The 22,642-nt window shown below is 42.4% G+C and overlaps 1 protein-coding gene across 1 annotated transcript in view; it reads left to right on the top strand.

Moving 5' to 3' along the window:
* Positions 1-17,734, top strand: part of LOC145391856 (zwei Ig domain protein zig-8-like) — a 161,381-nt gene extending 143,647 nt beyond the window's left edge. Inside the window, exons 5-7 of the mRNA XM_080266347.1 lie at positions 6,295-6,377; positions 11,130-11,132; positions 17,625-17,734. Of these exons, the coding sequence (XP_080122473.1) occupies positions 6,295-6,377; positions 11,130-11,132; positions 17,625-17,734 (196 nt within the window). The remainder of the gene's footprint in view (positions 1-6,294; positions 6,378-11,129; positions 11,133-17,624) is intronic.
* The last annotated feature ends 4,908 nt before the right edge of the window (positions 17,735-22,642 follow it).

The raw sequence follows: 22,642 nt of genomic DNA, 5'->3' as shown, positions 1-22,642 counted from the left end.
TTTATTTATTTATTTACTAACTTCGTGTTTATTTCCAACTTTGGGCAAATACTATAGTACATTCTCCGAGGCCTAGTAGTCCTCCTACGTGCTATACACCTTCACATATTATTATTATTATTATTATTATTATTATTGTTATTATTATTTATTAATCATTATTTATTATTATTATTATTATTATTATTATTATTATTATTATCATATTATTATTATTTGGGAGTTTGGGAGAGTGTGTAAGAAACGGAATCTAAAGGTGAATGTAGGGAAGAGTAAAGTGATGGTCTTTGAGAGAGGTGAAGTCAGTGAATGTACAGCGAGGTTGGATGGTGAGGAATTGGAAAATGTGAGTACGTTTAAGTATCTGGGTAGTGTGATGAGTAATGGATGGAGGTTTGGAGGGTGAAGTGCATGAAAGGGTACAGCAGGGAAGAAAGGTTGCTGGTTCCTTGAAAGTAGTGATAAGAAACAGGGAAGTGAGCATGGAAGTGAAAAAGTTACTACGTGACAGTATTGTGATACCAACTCTAACGTATGGAAGTGAAGCTTGGACGTTGTTGGAAGGACACAAGTCAAGAGTGAGAGCAGTGGAAATTAGTTATTTAAGAGGAGCCTGTGGAGTCACATGGAGAGACAGGCTGACAAATGAGGATATAAAGGAGCGTTGTGGTGTGGATGTGGATGTGATAGGAAGCATTATGAGGAACACACTGAGGTGGTTTGGCCATGTGGAGAGGATGGAGGGTGAAAGACTGACGAAGAGAGTGTATGTGAGTGAGGTGGAGGGGGGAAGAGGGAGGGGGAGGCCGAGGATGAGATGAAGGGATGTGGTGGAAAGGTATATGAGAGAGGGGGATGTGAGTTGGGAGCAGGGGAGTGAAATGGCGAGGGACAGGGCGGCGTGGAGGCGATTTGTTTGTGGCCACCCCAAACGGAATTGAGGCTTCTGACAATAGATAGATAGATTATTCTTTATTAATCATTATTATTATTTATTATTATTATTATTATTATTATTATTATTATTATAATTATTAATTTTATTTTCATTATTATATTTCTTGGCAAAATTTGTGTATGAAGTTGAAAGTTTGAGCTTTGGGCATCAATTTTACACGTACCAAACTTATTGTTTTTATTTTTTTTTTAGCGTTTATTCTGTATCGTTATATCTTTGTAGTTATATTTATAAACTTCCTTGATTTTACGTTGTGAATGAGAACGCATTTTATTTTATTTTTTAATTTCCATTCCTACAACTATCGAACAGTAGTATTATATTGAGTGAACATTGAAGTAAGAGAGGAACATATACCGTGACTCATAACAACAATTACTGCCACCGGGAAAAAAAAGAATTAAAAAAAGAAAAAGTTAACCTCTTCAAATCGTTGATGTCTTGTTTTCTTCCATTATTTCGAGAGAGAGAGAGAGAGAGAGAGAGAGAGAGAGAGAGAGAGAGAGAGAGAGAGAGAGAGAGAGAGAGAGAGAGAGGGGAAAAGAAAATCTCATTGAATCAGGCAAAGGGATAAAGTAATTTTTGAGATTACTACCGGGCAAATATTAACGTGAAATATGGGACGAAAAACTGATTCACGAGAACGTTAAAAAAAAGGAGACAATTAGTTTTTCCTCATTATTAAGTTAACGTTTTTATTCCACCGACGCCACATGTTTTTATGCCTGTTATCTCCAGAGGATATTATTTATTTTAGCGGAGACTTTACGAACTAGTGAGGTTAGGTATTTAGCCTTTATAATTACCTTCAGTTACGAGTCTGTATCAAATCGCTAAGTAAAATCATCTGTTGATAGTATGGTTATAATGAGTCACAGGCGATGACGATTTAAGCTGACTTATTTTTCCACTCTAGACCATTTGGCCTAAATTTGTCATCTCTCCATCTCGAAGTCAGAGTTGTAACAAGAGATTAACCCCTACACCGCTGAGACGTTTTCGCCGCTCCTTGCGCGTCCTGCAGGGATATTCGCGCTCCGACTGACTTTTTAAAAATATTTACCAAGAATCAGTTATTAGCCCTAGAATATTATAATTACATATGTATATGGCACATACCTTCAGCTTTCTCCTGGGATGTTTGTTGAGCCTTCGTCGAGTACCGTAGGACTTGTGGAGACTTATGAAATTGGGTAAAGAAGTCTCCACTTTACACATCCCGACACCCCGTAATATGATTACCACAGCCTGATATTATCACTAGAAACACTATTTTATGATTTTCAAGTAGTTTGGAATCCATACTCCAAAAAAAAAAAAATAAACACCGTGAAAGCAATGTAAATTACGAGCACGTATGAGCTTCCCACCCGTCCTCGTTCCCCGCTGGTATTCTGTCATTCATTATTCATAAAAACACTCACACTTTATATTCCTATTACTTTATTACACTTATATATATCTACAGTATTTATCCATAAGTTTCCTTCAGTAATAGTAGTTTATTGTCACTCCAGGCATTCACTTTCTCTTTCAGTAAGCTACGTAGAGAGCCAAGGATTCACTTTCACTGTCATTACTTCAAGTATTTGTACTCATATTCTTATATTACTAGTTATTTACATTTCTATTTACATTTTCTATTGTATTTTCAATATTTACACTTCTATTTTACTTACACTATGTTGTGCACTGTCACTTGCAGTAACTTATAAAACTATATTCCACTGTTCAATCATATTTACATCCATTGCTTTCACTTGCTATTTACACATTATTTGCATTTTCCACTTGCACTGTTTAGAACTGCTTCAGGCTGTGGTAATCAAAGAAGCAGGTTACGCAGAGGGGAACCTGGCACTCAGCGCACTACCAAGAGGTGCGTTTGTGCTCAGGTGTGCTTCTGGTGTTATGTGCACACACCTGGCACCTGCAGACCTCAGCCTTCCTCTTGGTTGTGGCAGGCCGATCCATGTACGCCCTCTGCTCAAGTCTGTCGGGAAGTCTTACAGAATGGCGCCTTGGAGCTGCTGCTGTCACCCTACCATACCTCTCAAGCAGCTGCTGAACACAAGTTCTGGTGAACAACCTCAGGGAGAAGGGCTTGGGTGGCTCTACCTTCATCTTGTACAGGATGAAGGCGTTCAGCGTCGTCATGTCAATGAGATGCAGAAAAACTTTCCTGTAGCACCTAGTATTCTTCCTGAGGCAGTCGATCTCTCCAATCATCAGGTCGGACTTGTCCACCAGCTGCGTGTTGATATTATAGTCGATGACAGCATCAGGTTTTCTCACAGGTTCGCTTGTCCTACGGTTGACCTTCCCACTGTCGTTCAGTTCCCCCTTGTGTACGGTGGTGATCATGTGCACGACCCTCTTGTCATGCCACCGTATTGCCAGCATCTTCTCAGACTTGCGTAGGTGCACGTCTCCTTGCTGCGAGTTTCCTGCCTCGGGGAATTAGGGGAAGTTGGCACGATTGCTCTTCACAGTGCCGCAGGAGCCGATGCTGTGCTCTGAAAGGTATTTAGCAAGTTTCGGTGCTGTATAGTAGTTGTCAGTATACAGCACATGATTCCCACCAAAATTCCTTTCAAGCAGCACTTTCACTACACAGCCTGAGAAGCCAAGGGGGTGTGTTTTGTCCAGATCGACAGTGCTGGCTGAATAGATGACGAAGTCAAGGATGTACCCCGTCTTACAGTCGCACAGTACAAAGAACTTGATTCCAAAGTGATGACGTTTGCTGAATGTACTGTACGAACCTCAGACGTCCTCTGAACTAAACCAAGGATTCGTCTATGACAACCTTCTGAAATGGGTGGAAGAATGACATAAATTTATCCTTCATTCTGTTCAGAATCTCCCGGATCTTCCAGAGTGGGTCAGTCTGGGAAGGTACATCGTTGTTGGTGAAGTGCAGGTTTCCCATGATGTTACAGAAGCGATCTCTGGCCATGTACTTATTGACGGTGGGTGAGGGTAGTAAGGGGTCCATGGACCAGTAATCTTCCAACTCATGCTTCTTTGAATGTGGCTTGAGAAGCATTAGGGCGAAGAAAACATACAGCTCCTGCACTCCAAGCACGGTCCACTGTTGCATTTTTGCTGCACCTGCACCACTTGCAGCACTTTGTGACTCGTACCTGTTGGTCTCATCACATATGTGCTGCATGACTTTGTCATCAAGGAAGGCCAAAAGGAAGTCCACACATTCAGCATCCTCATCATGAGTGAAGGCAGGCTGTATCCCTGAGGAACTCTCGTCAAACTGGAGTTGTTCAGGGACGAAATCGTAACCTTCCGTCCACTCGAAGGCGTCCAGGGTTCCCTCTCGTGGCGGTGTAGGTTGGGTTAGGGTGGAGGGTGGCTGTGAGGCAGACTGGGCTGTTTCAAGGTCACTCTGACTGACCCAAGGTTGCCGTGTAGCACTAGCAGCCCTTACTCTAGTTGCTACTCTATTTTTACAAAGAGTCAGGGATTTACCTCGTCCCCTACGGCCTGCCTTCACTGTAGGTGCTGGTGGAGACTCCGACGACGAAGACTCAGGAGAAATTTCTGCTGAAGAGGAGGAAGAAATTAGTGAAGTGGGGCTGGGAGGGAGGGGAGGTGATTTATCTCGGGACTATGGCGGGCTGGGTCATGCGGGGCCATTGTTCCGGGGCTAACCCGCCTCCTCTTCACTCCCTTCCCAAATTCCTTCCCTTGCTGCACTAAAGGTTCCTTTCCCTTGGAGCTAGGACGAACCTGGGACACTGGAGCACTAGTACTGGCAGTTTCTGTCATGATTTCCTCCCCAGGCTCATCACACGATTTACCCGGAAAATTAAAGTCACTATCCATCATTATCATAGATAATTCAGCCAGTTCACGTTCAACTGCTGAGTCACTTAGTACTTTACTGCTTCCCACACGAGGTTTTCTAGGGGTAGTGGTCACAGGGCCCTTTGCAATGGGCACAGAAGTGGCGGAAATGGCGGGGTGCAAGTGCGACATGATTTCACCTCAGAGGCTGACAAGGAACTGAATGATGTGGCATACATTGGCAGCCAAGGGTTGACAATGTCAGTGTGGTGACAGCTGCTAATTTATATGCTATGAAATGACTGGTAGGAAATCTAGACAATTCATAATAAATTAGGTAGTTCCAGGTGAATGTAAATATCACTTAGGCTTCTCCCTTCCTTTCTCATATATATTTTTATTACGAGAATGGATCATACGGCATATTTCAAGGGGAAATTACCAGGGAAAATCAGCGAACGAATGCACGTGGGGTGTTGCCAGGTGATAATTAATCAATTCCAGGTGTATGGCACTATCAGTTACCTTATTTCTTTTTTGTATATATTATTTTGTATAAGAATAGGGCATAGGGCTCATTTCAATGGATGAAGCCAGTGGAAAAATCAGGGGAAGATTTGCATAGCACAGTGCGGCCAGGCAGGCGAGAGGAGAGAGTAATGGAGGGAAGGTAGGGAGGGGAGTCAAGTACGGGGAAAAATGGCTAAATTGTCAACAATGGATGGGAGTACAGATGACATTAGCAGTGCTGACATTTGTTGGAGACTGGCAGTACTGATAGATGATACAAACCACCACTTGAAAGCCCGGGAGAATTCAAAATAACACATAATCACAAAAGTGACGGCCCCCGGTATGATCCATTGCGCCCGAGCGTCACGATAGTGAAGCCCCGCGGTTAAGGAGTTAAAAAGAGAATGTGGTGCTATTGCGAATAAGTGGTATGGATTGAAAGTAGAGCTGTAGCATTGTCTCATGCTGTCACTGAGTTATGTGAAATAAGCTGCGAAAGAATGAAAATCTAGGCCAGGATAACGTAAAATGAGTATAGTAGTGAAGGGGCTAAAGAAAGCTGTATATTTTTCCCCCAGTACGATAGGTCCTTCTTTAAGCCAAATAAAGTCGTCTAAACGTAACACAAATACAGTAAAAAATAGATTGTCAAAGTGAAGGAGTTGTTTCTTTATCTTTCCATTTATCTGTATATACCAGGACACCTTAATCCTGTGCTGGGTGGCCACAAATAAATCGCCTCCTCATCACCCTGCCCTTTGCCAATTGCCTGCCCTCCCGTCAACACACACCCCTCTCATATATTTCTTAATCCCTCTAACTCATCTTTGGTCTCCCCCTCCGCCTCACTCACATACTCTCTCCTAGCCAATCTCTCATTCTCCATTCTTTCCGCATCGCCAGACCATCTCAGAGTATTACCACTTTCAATCACATCCACATCAACACCTCAGCGCTTCTTTTCTTCCCCATTTGTTTGTCACTCCATGTAACAGCCCTTCTAAATATCTCTCCACCAGGGCCACCACTGCTGACTCGGGTAACTACACGTGTTCGCCGGCCAATGCTGAGTCTGCTTCAGTCAGCGTGTATATTCTCAATGGTAAAGTCAGCTAGGAGCCGATGTTCTTTTGTGTTGACCTATTCAATGTGTTTTTCTCGAGTTAATTGTACTGCTGCAGCTACTGCTACTATTACTACTGCTACTACTACTATTACTACTGCTACTACTACTACTACTAGTAGAGGTGGAATTGGTGATATTATTATTGTTATTGTTATTACTATGATGATGATGATGACCATCATCCACTCAATGTCTTGTTGCCAACTTCTTCTTTCACATTTATCATTCTTTCCCTGTGTCTGCCCTCCTTTCTTCCTATTTCTCCCATCTTTCCTGTCACTTTTTATTACTCATCGTTCCTTTTCAGGTGGCTTTACATTGAGTGACAAGTCTAATAGTTTCCTGTAAGCCAGGAAACCATTTACAACCATATAAACAACCCACACGTGTTCACTATGTATCAAGTAGGTTTGCGGAGGGTTAGTGTCCCTCCACGTAAAACCACAAACTCAGAGACAAACGGCCACCCCTCACGGGATTATGACGCCTGGCAACAGACAGATAGCGAGATTATTATTATTATTATTACTATTGTTATTAGTAGCAGTAGTAGTAGCAGTAGCAGTAGAAGAAGCAAAAGTAGTAATGGTAGTTGGAGGAGGAGCAGCTCTGACCTCTTGTGGTGGTGTGTGTCGAGATTGCCATGTTATGTAAGAGGGTAAGTTGCTTGCCTTTGAGGTTACTTAATACGCTTTGCTGCGCAAAACACAATTTGCTTGCTGATGTAGTGTTGTAGTGGTGACGGAGCGGTTGTGATGTGATGTCGTGGAAGTGACGGTATGGTGATGGTGTGGAGGTGCTGGTGGTTTTGTTTTGTTGGTATGGTGATGATAGTTTGTGGAGGTGCTGGTGGTGTGTTTTGCGGTGTGGTGATGAGAGTGACTGCGTGGTTGTGGTGGTGGAGGTAGTGGTATGTTTCTTTTTTATTGGGCTGGTGATGATAGTGACTGAGTGGTGATGGAAATGTGGTGTGGTACTATAGTGTATGGCAGTGATGGTCGTGATGTTGGAAAAATAGGGACAATGGTGGAAGTGTAGACGTTCTGGTGATGGTGGTGGTGGTGGTGGTAGTCCAGAAGTTGTGTGATGTCATGATTATATTGACGTGATGATGTGGGGTGGTGTAGTAATTTTTATCTTTGTGATGATGGTGGGTGTCTATGGAGATGAGTGTGTGGTTCTAGAGAAAGTATTGATGGAAGTTATTGTGTGGTGTCATGGTACTGATAATGTGATGACAATGGTGTGGAGATAGTGGATGGTGGTCGTGGCTATGAATTTAAGCGATGGCTGTTGATTGGTGATGGAGCGTGGGGTAGGGGTAGAGTGATGATCGTAGAATTATGATGATGATAAAGTGTGTTTCGGTGACTGTGGAGGTCATTATGTGGTGTTTTGATGAGATTTTGTTGATGTGGTGAAGGCGGTGGGTGGTTGTGGTGTTAATAATGTAAATAAGGTAGGTGGTGATGGTGATGGTGGTGTGATGATGATAATGTGGTGGTGTTGTGATGATGGTAGGTATGTAGCGGTGGTGTGTGTGGATGAGTGGTGGTACTGTGATGATGGTCTGTATGAGGTGGTGTGGTGTGGTGATGGCGGGTGTGAGGTGTGATGAGTAATTGTGGTAATGGTGGAGGTAAAGTAGTGGTAATTCTGTATTTTGTTTTAATTTAGGCCTATCGACCATTGGAGCCGAGGCCCCTGGTCATTAAGGCCATAGATATACAGTATGTTTATACATACACACACACACACACACACACACACACACACACACACACACATATATATATATATATATATATATATATATATATATATATATATATATATATACAAACATTATCTATCTATCTATCTATTGCCAGAGGCCTCAATCCCGTTCGGGGTGGCCACAAACAAATCGCCTCCACGTCGCCCTGTCCCCCGCCATTTCACTGCCCCGCTCCCAACTCACACACCCCTCTCTCATATACCTCTCCACCTCATCCCTCCATCTCATCCTCGGCCTCCCCTTCCCTCTCCCCCCCTCCACCTCACTCACATACACTCTCTTCGTCAGTCTTTTACCCTCCATCCTCTCCACATGGCCAAACCACCTCAGTGTGTTCCTCCTAACGCTTCCTATCACATCCACATCCACACCACAACGCTCCTTTTTATCCTCATCTGTCAGCCTGTCTCTCCATGTGACTCCACAGGCTCCTCTTAAATAACTCATTTCCACTGCTTTCACTCTTGACTTGTGTCCTTCCAACAACGTCCAAGCTTCACTTCCGTACGTTAGAGTTGTTATCACAATACTGTCGTGCAGTAACTTTTTCACTTCCATCCTCACTTCCCTGTTTCTTATCACTGCTTTCAAGGAACCAGCAACCTTTCTTCCCTGCTGTACCCCTTCAAGCACTTCACCCTCTAAACCTCCATCCTTACTCATCACACTACCCAAGTACTTAAACATACTCACATTTTCCAATTCCTCACCATCCAACCTCGCTGTACATTCACTGAGTTCACCTCTTTCAAAGACCATCACTTTACTCTTCCGTACATTCACCCTTAGATTCCGTTTCTTACACACTCTCCCAAACTCATCCACCAAGCCTTGCAGCTCCCCTTCGTCCTCACTCAACAACACAGTATCATCCGCAAACAACAGTACAGGGAGTTTCCAAACACTACCCTCTCTCACCAGGGCCACTCCAACATCCACTACCCTACCTTGTACCTCTTTCATTACCCCATCCATGTACAGATTGAACAACCATGGAGACATGACACATCCCTGTTTCAACCCAACATTCAAAGAGAAAAATTCACTCAGTTCACCATCCACACGCACTGCAGCCTTAGCACCACCATACATACTCTTCACAGCATTCAACAACTTCCCATCTACTCCTTATATTTTTAATACTTTCCACAGTCCTTGTCTGTCCACCCAGTCATATGCTTTCTCCAAATCCATGAAATCCACATACAACTTCTTTCCCTTCTCTAGAAACTTATCCACTAAAGATCTAAGAATGAATATCTGATCTACACAACCTCTTCCCTTCCTATTGCCTCCCTGATCTTCTCCAACTAATTCCTCTGTTCTTTCTCTAACTCTGTCTATAAGTATCCTATCATACACATTTCCTATTATACTAAGAAGATAAATGCCCCTATGATTACCACACACTTCTTTTTCCCCTTTTCCTTTGTACAAGGGAATAATTATTACTGACTTCCAATCCTCCGGGACTCTACCTTCCTCCCAGGCCAATCTGCACATCTTCCACATCCATTATACTACCATCTCTCCTCCATGCTTCAGCATTTCACCACACACTCCATCAATTCCCGGGGCTTTCCCTAATTTTAATTTTTTTCGTTGCTTTCACCATTTCTATCCTACTGATTTCTTCCTGTCTTCTCACCTCCCTCCTTCCCCCAGCCATCCCCCAGCCACTTATACTCGCATTACTTCCATCCTCTAGGTTCAACAATTCTTTAAAGTGTTCTCTCCATCTGCTCACTTTTTCTCCCTTCTCCACTAGTTATCTACCATTTTTATCTTTCACTCCCCTGCTAACTTCACTTCCACCCTGTCTTACTCTCTTCACCTCTTTCCAGAACATTTTCTTACAGTCCCTCCACTTTACACTCAAATTCCTTCCAAATTCCTCATTCACTCTCTTCTTACTCTCTCTTACCAATCTTTTCATCTCTCTCTTCCTTTCTACATATAGTTCTCTCTTCCGCCTCTCTACTTCTTCCACGCCCCTATTTCTCATCCATTCATTGTATGCTTTCTTCTTTTGTGCCACAGCCTGTCTCACCTCTTCATTCCACCACGCTGTTCCTTGCAACCCCCCTCCGTCTTCTCTTCATCCCACACACCACATCACATGCTGCACATATTTCTTCAATGAATATCCTGCACACTCCTTCCACGTCCCCCATCTGCTCCAATTCATATTTGGTCAATCGTTCCTCCACTTCTCTCTTATATTCTGCCTTTTTCTCATCCTCTTGTAACCTTTCCACTCTCCTTGCAAATACAAACATCATATATAGATAGATAGATATAGATATATATAGATATAGATAGATAGATAGATAGATAGAAATAGATATAGATAGATAGATATACACACACACATCCATGCATATAAACATACACACTTTCACGCACACGTACATATATATATATATATATATATATATATATATATATATATATTATTTTATTATTTTTTGTATTTTTATTTATATATATTTTTTTTAATTTTTATATATTTTTTACCTTACATTATAAACAAAAAATGCCTAATCTAAAGAACATAAAACTGATCACCTAACAGACAAATCGCTAACCTATACTAAATCCTAAAGAATCAAATAACTAGACCTATACTAATAGTAAAAATACCTCGACCAAGAGAACACCATCGACTGCAGATATGTAATGCCTTTCTACATTACATACCTCCACTCATGACCTGGTGACTGTCAGTCGAGGCACAACCTAATATAGGGGACATCAATATATGAAAGGGAACCAGACGAGTCAGGAACATTTACATGTACGTCAGCTGTCGGCCCTAATTAGGACAACTTAATCAAGATGGAATAATGTATTTACATAATATGTACAAAAAGTGAAGTACCTCGCCCAACAGACCACCATCTACTTCAAGTGCCCAATACCTATCTATATTGCACACTTGCACTCATCAGCTGGTGACTGTCAGGCGAGGAACGGGGTTTAATGTAGGGGACATCTATATTAGAAATAGATCAGTGGGAAGGAGGAAGTATTTCAAATAATGTCAACTGTCAACCCTAATTAATAGTAAAATATATATATATTTACATTCGATGAAACCATATCCATACAGTAAGAAAGTCACATCACTCTGATCACTCCGGTCTCTCTCAAGCAAGCCATCAATTTATCAGTCATAACAATGTCCCCATCAGCCAGGATGGTGGAATGGGTGAAGGGGACGTCTGCTACACCACACTAATTTATAAGTGATACGCGTTCACGAATAAATCGCCGACAGCGCAGAATGATATGATTGATAGATAACACCGCACTGCCGATGTCACAGTGCGGTGGGATGGGAATTGTCTTTCCGAATAAGGTTTCATGTGTGCTAGTATGGTGGCATTAAGCCGTAAACGAGCCAACACTTTTTCTTCCAGGCGACTGGGACGGTTGGCAGTGTCCCAGTCGCCCAGGTAAGGCTTATATGTTGGAATACTTAGTCTGGTCCACTGACCTTGCCACAGAAGATTTATTGATTTCTTTACGAGACAGAGACTCGACCGTAGATCACGAGGAACGTCCCAAATCTCCTCGGGCTCTACAGCCGACATTGCAAGTAAGTCAGCCTACTCATTGCCGTAAATACGACAACGACCAGGCACCCAGATCAGCATGAAGGACTTGTTGCACGAATGCAGTTTATTAATAATGCGGCCCTGGATCTCGTTAGAGTCCGTAGTGCAAGATGCAATTGCCTGAAGGGCTGATTTTGAATTTGAAAATATGGCAAATGAGTCATGCCGAGAATTCAGAGCATGGTCTATGGCTTTGTCAATAGCAAAAAGTTCAGAGGTAAACACAGATGAATGAGTTGGCAACCGATACCTGAGGGCACATTCAGTCGACCACACACTAGCACCCACACATTCACTCGACTTGGAGCCGTTGGTGTACAATTGGTGGGACCCCAAGCGACGAACGATGATATTACGAAACAAGTGGTGGACCTCCACCTCCAGCGCCTTGGTCTTTGGTGCTGGGAGCCATGATACATCAGCAGTAAAGCCAGGTGGTTCCCAACGTGCTGTATTTTTTAACACCAACTTGTCACAGTCACTGAGGTCCACATCAAGCTCCTGATTCAGTAAGTGAAGGCGAACGGCAAGTGGCCGACGCACCCCCCCGCATAAGATGTTGGTGTTGACTCAGGGGGGTAAAGGCCACATTGCCGATATTACTTTTTCTCATTGTCCGCACACCGTAGGACTGGGCCAGATGGTCTTGGCGAATATGGAGGGGAGGCACACACTCATCCACTTCCATTCGAGCTACACGTGTACACCGAACGTCTCCAAGACACATTCGCAAACATTTATTCTGTAACATATCCAACCTCCTCAGTGTTCCATTGGATGTCGAGCCATACACCTGTGCTCCAGAGTCTAGCTTCGATCGAATATGGGACTTATACACCATTAATAAAGATTTTCTGTTGGTACCCCATGTAGTACCTGCTAGGTACTTGAGGACATATAACGGTTTACCACAATGGGCAATCAAATAATTAAAATGAATTTTGAAGTTCAAACGACTATCAAAATGTATTCCCCAAAACTGTACAGAATTTCGAAAAGGTATCACCTGATTGTCCAAAGTTAAGCACAAATTAGGTACGTTATGATTAGTGAAGACTACAGCGGCACACGTAGGGATGGAAAACGTAAATCTCCACTGCAAGGCCCATTGGTGGACAGAGTCAAGGGCTGCTTCAATCCGCCCAGCTGAAAATTGTGCATTACGGGAAGAGTGCCATATTGCACAATCGTCAGCGTAGAGCAAGTGTTTCAGATTCCTCGGGATGGGAGCTGATAACAGAATATCATTGATCATAATCCTAAATAAAGTGGGACTAAGCACACTTCCCTGTGGCACCCAGTTCTCCTGGATAAATATATACGATGTTACGTTACGGTGTAATTTGACAAGGACAGTCCTGTCCCTTAAGAAATTTGCAATAAAAATAGGCAAATTTCCCTTAAACCATAAGCATAAAGCTTCATTAGTATACCGTGTTGCCATGTCATGTCATAGGCTTTATGGATGTTCAAGAATACCCCTATCATGAATTCTTTATTGGCAAACGCCTCTGCAATACAATGCTCCAAATTCATTAAAGGTTCTAGTGAACTTCTGTATTTACGGAAGCCACATTGTTGATCATTTAACAAATTCTTTGACTCTACAACAAAAACAAGCCTATTATTAACCATACGTTCCATGACCTTACATAAACAAGAAGTCAACACAACAGGAAGAAATGAAGTGGGATTCATAAGACGACCAGCCTTTTTGGGTATCGGCATGACGTGCGCAAAGTGCCACGAGTTTGGGAATGTACAGGACGCCCAGATCTCACTGTACAATGCTAACATCTTAATCAGGTTGTCCTGATTAAGATGCTGGATCATACTGTATGTGATGGTGTCTGGTCCGTGGCTGTGTCTTTACAGGATTTAAGGGCAGTGAGCAGTTCATCTAACGTAAACTCTTGGTTGTACGGAAAGTCTACGTCTTCTGTGGCAAAGTCTAGCATCTGTAGCTCAGCCATGCATTTATGATGTTGGAAATGCGGATCATAATTGGCTGAGCTACTTATATGAGAAAAACTCCTGGCAAGGATGTTAGCAATGTCCATGGGATCATCATAGATGGTGTTATTAACCTCCAGGCTGGTAACAGGGATATACAGGCCTTTATTATTTAATATTTTAATAGTGGACCAGACTTTACTGAGTGGAGTAGTTCGATTCACCGTGGACACAAAAGTCCGCCAGGAATCATGTTTGGCCCATCTTATTATTCTCCTTGTCTCAGCCCGTGCCTGTTTATATGTAATAAAATTTTCCTCAGTAGGCTGACTATCGGAAATTCTGTATCTCCTATTGTGTTTCCTTAATGCTTGTCGGCAATCCGGCTTCCACCAATGTGCTCTATGCTTTGCATGAACTGTAGAAGTCTTGGGAATAGCAGCCTCAGCCGCGTGTATTATGGAATTAGTGACATTTTCGACTTTAACGTCTTTGGTCTCCCCAGATGTATCTAAATTGGCGATCCTTGAGAAGGCTCCCCAGTCTGCTTTCTTATAGTTAAGCTTTGGAGGTGGAGGGGTCCAAACAATGTCGCGTGTACAAGAAAGACAGATTGGTAAATGATCACTTCCCAAGGAGTTGTCATAAGGGTCCCATGAGAAATCTTGATGTATACCAGGGGAGGCCAGAGATAAGTCAATGGCTGAAAAGCTACCAGTACGATCATCTACATGAGTCACTCTACCATCGTTCAGAAAACAGAGCTTGGACTGTAGTATTAGGTCAGTTACTTGCTCCCCACGACCATCAATCCTCAAGCTGCCCCATTGATAGTGATGGGCATTAAAATCGCCCTACACTAACGTATTTCCAGGCTTATGTTTGAATAGTGAATTCAAAGCATCACTATCAATGGGACCATGTGGAGGACAGTAGAGAGAGCAAATAGACAGATATGTCTTATCAAATTTTACTCTGCACATGACAGCTTCCAGAGTAGAAATTGGAATCACTTCTGTTTGTGGGTGTGATTTGTGTGTGTATATGGCAACTCCGTGACCTTCATATCTCCTTTACGAGTGGTAGTGTTTGAACTGGGGAGGATCAGGATGATCCACCAAGCGCATCTCCTGTAAATAAATAACGTCTGGCCTGTGTATAGAAAGCAATATTACTATATTATGTAATTTATTCCCAAAGTCCTACAATTCTACTGTAACAGAGTGAATGCGACGGTTTAAGATTTACGTTGGGGGCCAGTATGCTTAGTCTTTTTATGTCGCCAGCCGACAGGCGAGCGACTACAGGGGGACCTATCCCGGTGCTTGCTGATGGAAACCTCCATTTGCTCATCAATAATGAGGCTCCCAGAGCCCGCCAAGGAAGAGCTACCCTTTCTCTCCCTCGCTGGACCAGGAGCAGGTAAGGCATGAGGTGGTGACTTGGTAAGGGTTGTCAAGTTAGTTTTTTTCAGGCTTGTCTGACTTCTGTTTAGGCTGTACTGCCAGAGAAGTAGCAGCGGCCTGAGAGTATGAAGATGGAGCAGGGGCATCAGAAGAAAAGTCGGAATGTATAGTAGAAGCAGATGATGATGCAGTGTGAGTGACAGGAGCACTGGGCTCTGGGTCAGCCTGAGTCTCGACTATGCACATCACAGGCCAGGACATAACCGCCGATGCATAGGAGACATTAGGCCTGGGAGTCGCATGCAAGTCCCTTACCGTCTTCCTGGCATTGTAATAGGATATGCCCTCTGTGGCTTTTACTGTGCTGATCTCTTTCTCCTCCTTCCACTTTGAGCAATCCCTCGAAGAAGTGGAGTGAGCATCCTTACAATGAAAGCAACTCACAGACTCTGACGTGCAGTGTTCAGCATCATGACCCTGAACTGCACACCTACCACACACTGATTGAGAAGCCCGACAAACCTTCTCTGCATGCCCATAAATCTGGCATTTAGAGCATCTAAGGGGATTGGGGATGTAGGGTCTGACATTTAGAATTTCATATCCCACTTTGACATTTGAGGGAAGTGAAGTCCTGCCAAAAGTTAAAACAATAGTCGTGGTCTTCTTTCTGATGCCTTCCGTAAATCTTGTGATAAAACGTGCATCAATAACATCTTGACCAGTAAGTTCCCATACAGTACCATCCTCATCCATTACCATGAGGTCCCTGCAAGTGATAACTCCCTTGCAGGAATTCATGAAGTAAGGGATCCTTGGCTCGACATCGTAGCAATGAAAATTACTTAGCTTAAGCATCTCATTAACTTGGCTTGGGTTTAGTGTTTTGACAAGGAGGTCTCCAAAAGTAAGTTTTTTAACCTGTTCAACTTCACCAGCACAACCGTCAATTACTTTCTTAGTGAGAGAAGGATTTAGACCAGCCAATGAGGTAGAACCAGTCGCGTGTAGGATTACATATGTTGCATTATCTACAAGGATGTCGAGTGCGGTTCTAGTCTGGAGGCGGTAAGGCGTGACGTCAGTCAGAGACAGTCAGGGGTCGGTCAGGACCAGGGGGGTGGAGAGGCGGAAAGGTCGTCCAGCATAGAAGCCACTTCCCCCTAACGGGGAAGTGGGAAGGAGGAGAGAAAACAAGCAAAGGACAAATAACCCAGGGCAGAACACCCAAGTCTGAGGTTGCCCTCTCACACCACTCCAGGGAGGCCAGACCGTGTTAATTCACGCCGCAGAGCGATCACTGGGGGCGACCCTCCATGGGCGAGTAAGCAAAGGCAAATTCAGTATAATGGTACAGACACCTACTGTACCTACCTATGAGGAAGGGTAGGAATATGAGGAACTAGCTAACCTAGTCGCCACCAGAAATGTGAAAAAAAAAAAAACTAATGTCAGTGAGGCAACCCTATAAATCTAGAGAAGAGACCACACAAGTATACATCCAATCTCTTCACGACCATCCATGAAAGTCCTTCTGTTCTGTAATGTTGTGATGTAGAATGTAGGTGATGTGCTGACGGTCGTGAAGGTATTGTGTGTGTGTGTGTGTGTGTGTGTGTGTGTGTGTGTGTGTGTGTGTGTGTGTGTGTGTAGTAATGGTGCAAATAAAGCAATGGTGGTAGTGCGGTGGAGTCTTGTAAGGTAGTAACTGTGACTGTTCTGGTGGTGTGATGTTGGAGGTGAGTAGTTGTGACGCTGTTAGTGTGGTGATTAACGAGCAAACTAACTGTGGTTCTGTGGTGAGAGTGGTGTTGACGTGGGAGTGGTTGTGTGATGTCGTGGTTTATGATTATGGCGGTGTGGAGATGAAGAAGATATTATCATTGCTGTAATGTGGTTATGATGCTTGAGGTAGTTGTGGTATGCTGTGGTGATTCTGGTATTATGGTGATGATAGCATGGTGTTGGTGAGTGTGTCGTAGTAGTAAATGTATTATATGATCGTGATAGTGGTGGTAGTGTGGAGGTGATGCATGTGATGTCCTGGTGCTATCAAAGTGTGGTAGTTTGGTCGGTGTGGTACATTTCCAGTGTGTTGGTGGCGGTAAGGTAGTGACAGTGAATACGAAATGCTGGTGATGGTATTATGGTATGAAGGAGTTACTTTCCCAATGCAAGGTAAGCGGTTCTGTGGCAATGTATAAAATTTCATATTCAGGTGAGACTGTTGCTGACACATTTACTACAACCGGAGTAGTAAGCTGACGTCTTATTGTGTTTTGAACAGCGTTTGACAATTTTATATAACTTGTACTTGATTCTTCTTAACAAACAAGGTAGAAACTCTCCACTAACATCTTTTTTCACATGATGTCTTATATTCTAATTATTGCCAGACCATTTAACTGAAGTCGGTATGTTTTTTGGTCCTAAGTAATACATTAACACAGTTCTCTATACCCTACAGGCGAGCACCCTGCAGCGGTCCAGGGCGGAGAGAGTACCCGCGTCCACTGCCATTACCTGCTGACCCTCCTATTGCTGGGGACTGCCCTGTCCTCCCTCACACACAGATAGTTACCCACACACACACACACACACACACACACACACACACACACACACACACACACACACACACACACACACACACACACACACACACACACACACACACACACACACACACACACACACACACACACACACACACACACACCTTGTATATCTTATCCTAACCACCCAGTCCTAGTTTAAGTATATTGACCTAAACCGAGAGTGATAACCCCATACTACTTAACCTGCAGTATCAGAAATACTTCTAGTGTCACTTTTTATTTTTATGTATGTGTGGGAGTGTACAGTAGACGAAGGGCACATCATACTGCAGTGCAACTTATCCATGTTTGTTTTTTAGGTTTATGGTTACGCGATGGTAATGAAAATAAGTTTTACTAAGTAAATAATTAGATGGGAAGATCAAGATTATAATAATGATTACTGTTTATGAACTATAATCAAACACCAAGTTTTTAATCAGCTAAACTTAACTCTGACAATTAATGAGTTAACTCCGAATACCACCGCCACTGCTGATGATCAATACGTCCATGGGGGTTTGTTGTAATTACGAACATAAAGAGTACGAACAGCAGTTACTACAAAAAAGCAACTAATTTTAGATTCCACATACCCAGAGATGCACTGCGGTCCACTAAACAACTGGCTAAGTAACTCCTGAGGGAAACAGTGTGATATTCCCTTTACATATACAGGGTGTTAGAAAAGTATCTGTGCTGTAGGTAGGGGACGGGAAATGCAGCAGTGTATGGCGTGGTAGTGCGTGATGTGGCGGTGTGTGGTGTGGCTGCATGTGGTGTAATAGTGTGTGGTGTGATAGTGTGTGGTGTTATAGTGCGTGGTGTTATAGTGTGTGGTGTGATAGTGTGTGGTGTGATAGTGTGTGGCAGTGTGTGTTGTGGCAGCGTTTGGTGTGGTAACGTGTGGTGTGGCAGCCTGTGGTGTGGTACTGTGCACTGTAGTTGCTTGTACTGTGGTAAGTTAAGGTGTGACAGTGTATTCTGTGGTTGTGTAAGTGTGCCAATGTGCAGTGACAGTATGAGATAAAGCAGTGTAAAGTGTGGCAGTGTGGTGTTGCAATGTAGTGCGGCAGCGTGAAGAATAGAAGTGTGAGGTGTGGCAGTATGAAGTATGTCAGTGTGAGGTGAGAAAGGTGTATTAGTATCATCTATCGCACAGTTACAGTTCAACCCCCCTTTATACCAGTATGTAACTCTACGTCTGGCTGTGCACAAACTCTTCACTAGGCCTGTGTTTTGATGTACGTAAGGTTGATGTGAATCGTTGTACTATTGTTTATAAAGTTAGTGTATGATATCGTACACGCTTTCACACGCCACTACTCAATGAACGTGTATGAAACTTTAACCTTAAGTCTATGTGCAAATCATCAGAAACAAAGGAAGGTGTATGAACAAGAACTATTTTTCACGGATCTTAGTGAACACATCGAGGAAAAGGCCAGCCTTTTCAAGAGATCTAGTGTTCAGATGGTTCAATTGCTGCAGATATATCTTAAAGAAAGCTAGCAAGAAACTTATTTCTTAAACTGTAACTCTGGTCCATACAGAACAGACACTCATGAGTTTTAGTTATGACAACGTTTTATAGAAGAAAAATATGAAAGTAATGTGAAAAATGCTCGACAAATGAAATATAAACTGGATTGCTTTGCTGGTATGCCAGACGGTTCACTGATAAATGGAAAGGTTTGAAGAATCTGTTGCCTGGTTGGAAAAATACATAGTTTCTCCTCGAACTGACTGCTGTTCTTGGTGAAGGAAATATAAGTAGGAACGTATGTAGAAAAAGCCACTGACCATTAGCATCATTTCATCTCGAGTAAATTGTATGAAGTCAACGAAAAAGTTCATTCAGTTCAGGATATGTGTATGTAGTCAATTACTGGAAAAATACTGATACTACTGAGAAATTTAGTTATCAGAAGTCATCATAGAAAGCTCACTGAATTAAGACTCGTGTCTGTGGTTAGAAAATGGCACAGTATTATCACAATTACTTTGGACATATGAAGAGAATGGAGAATGAAAGACTGACTAAGAGCGTGTATGTAGGTGGGGTGGAGGGAGGGAGAGGGAGGGGTAGACCGAGGATGAGGTGGAGGGATGGAGTTGAGAGGTATATGAGGGAGGGGGGGGTGAGTTGGGGGGAGGGTAGTCAAATGGTGGGTGACAGAGCGACTTGGAGGCGTTTTGTCTGCGGTCACCCTTTGCGGGATTAGGGCGTCGGATAGATAGATAGATAGATTTTGACCATCTTGATGTTATGCCCCCATGAAACCACAGTTCCTTCTTCAAGGGAAAATAATATCTCCGACTGGACTGTAGAACCCAATTTGTTAACTCTTTCAGTCCAATGGCGTGTATTATCCTTCTTGTGCTCATGTGATTTTAGTCAACTCAGATAAATCTCTACTGAGCTATGTAAAATTTTATAGACAGAAAAAAATAAATGTGAATAAATCGTCGTTGTGTTGGAAAGGGGGTAGTGTAAAATACAACACAACACATATCCTCCATAAATAACTGCTCTAAGGAAATGGCCAGTCTCTCTTTGCTGGACGAGAATTTTAAAATGCTTGAAACGGAATGCATTACACAGTCTCATTAGGTATTGTGAGCTTTCATTTTTTACTGGTAGCTATGATTTCCGGGTTTCTATTTTACCATTTTTTCAGCATCAGATGCTCGGAGAAAATCAGTGTTCTATGGTCATATTAGTGCTTCTCTAAGTGAACTCAGAAATAGACGGTATTGTTATGACGATGTGTGAGTTTTTCTAATACATTAATTTTAACTGTGATGTCTTAGTCATTATTTATCTCTTTTTATCAGTTGGTCTAAGGAATCATTACTCCATTTCCCTACATTACAGTTATCTATCAGTGTTTGATAAAAGCAAATCCGTTTATGCAGAATACAAGTGCACCGTATTTACTGTAATAAGAGACTCCATGAAAGGCAAAATTCAGTCTCCCCTGTATTAGTTTTCCCAGATGAAATGAATAGCCGAACCGAAAAACCAAATCCCACAATAATAATAATAATAATAATAAAAATAATAATAATAACAAAATGCTCCAAGAAGCCAACATTTCATCTTGCCAGCGTTATAATTCCTCCAAACGAAATTCAAAAACAAATTTGCTACATGTATTTATCTGCCACTCTAAGTTTTCTTTAAAAGCATCGATTTCCCAGGCATCTATTGATATCTTGTTTCTCCGTAATCAAATGCTCTTGGCAAACCAAAATCCCCTCTTCTTCACATTGCAATTTCTCCAAGTGAATTGAAAAGCCGACCATTGAGCCGAGCATACAGACGCAGTGAGTGAAAAGACGAGTTCTCAGGAAGATCGGAAGTCCCTCATCCCAGATTCCAATGTCATTCAGGAGTTCCAGGAATCCTACAGGTGACATACACGGGTTCGAGACTAGTGTGTTTCGAAGCTTTAACCCCGAAGCGAAAGGAAGACTGGTGACTGAATTATCTGACGTAAAAGGAGAAATGAATGACTATGCACCACCTGACTCAGTAGGAGAAATGGAGACTGAATTATCTGACACGAAGGGAAAACTAATGAGTGACTGAAGCATCTGACACTATAAGAGAATTTGTGACTAACTCTTTACTATCTGACACGAAAAGGGAAATGATTAACTCTGGACCATGTGGCACAAAAGGAGTAATGGTTGATTCTGAACCATTTGACGCGAGAGGACAAATGGTGCTATGGTAGGAGAAATGGTGACTGACTATAAAGCATCTGACACGAGAGGGGAAATGACTGATTATGGATCATCTGACAAGAGAGAAGTGGTGCCTGACTGACCCATCTGACACGAGGAAATTTTGTGTCTAATTTTCACCATCTGACACTAGAGAAGAAATGGTGACTGACTTTCAACCGTTTGAAAAAAGAGGAGGAACGGTGACCTACTCTGAACTATCTGACACAAGAGAACGCATGAAACTAACTTAGCTCCATCTGACACCAAAGGAGAAATGGTGATTGCATCTCACGGCACGAAACGGAAATTGTAACTGATATGGACACATCTGACACGAAGAAATATGCTGACTGGCACTAAAACGGTCGACACGAGGAGAGAATTTTGACTTTCTACTGAATCATCCGACACGAAATGGACAATGTTGTTTGGCACCGAAATTCCAGAGACGAAAAAGATAAGTGCTGATCGATACTAAGCCACCCGACAGAAAAAGGAAATTGGTGATCGACAATGAATTGTACGACACCTAAGATTCATTGGTACTGAACCATCCGACACGAAATTGAAAAATGGTATCACTTCTAAAACACCTCACACAAGGAGTAAAAACTTGAATCCAGTCCGGAGATCTGATGTGAAAAAAAAAGAAAGAGCTAATTGATAATGAAAGGAAGATAATCGACTGCTTTTGAAAGGCCTGACACGATAAAGAATGCAATGAATGGTAAATAAAACGTCCGATACGAAAAAAAATAATGTTCCTGAACTTATGGACATGAGAGGGTAACTGATGACCGGGATGGACCGTATGACACAGAACAAAAAAAAAATGAAATAAAATAAAATCGCTGAACTCTCCTCTGTGAAAGAAAACACGCCAATTGACACTGATCATCCACCATAAAAGAAAAGAAAAAAAAAATAGATGAGTACGAAAGAAACAAATTATTAATGCCCCATATTCTTTTTTTTTTTTTTTTTTTTCATGTTTGGAAGAGGGAGACTATATTATACTTGTGAAGAAATCTCTTGTAGATAATTTGGAGTAAAAAAAACCCAAATGGTAGCCTGCATTTGTTTATCCTTTCCCATTATTCTTCATTACACAAGAAGGTAAATTCCAGAAAGCATCATTGTGGATTAGAAATAT

This window comes from Coenobita brevimanus, chromosome 2 (assembly GCF_032717465.1).
Source record: "Coenobita brevimanus isolate Jiangsu-jjx chromosome 2, ASM3271746v2, whole genome shotgun sequence".
Taxonomy (NCBI): Eukaryota; Metazoa; Arthropoda; class Malacostraca; order Decapoda; family Coenobitidae; genus Coenobita; species Coenobita brevimanus.
The sequence above is the reverse complement of the archived record's forward strand: the minus strand, read 5'-3'. Positions and strand labels throughout refer to the sequence as shown.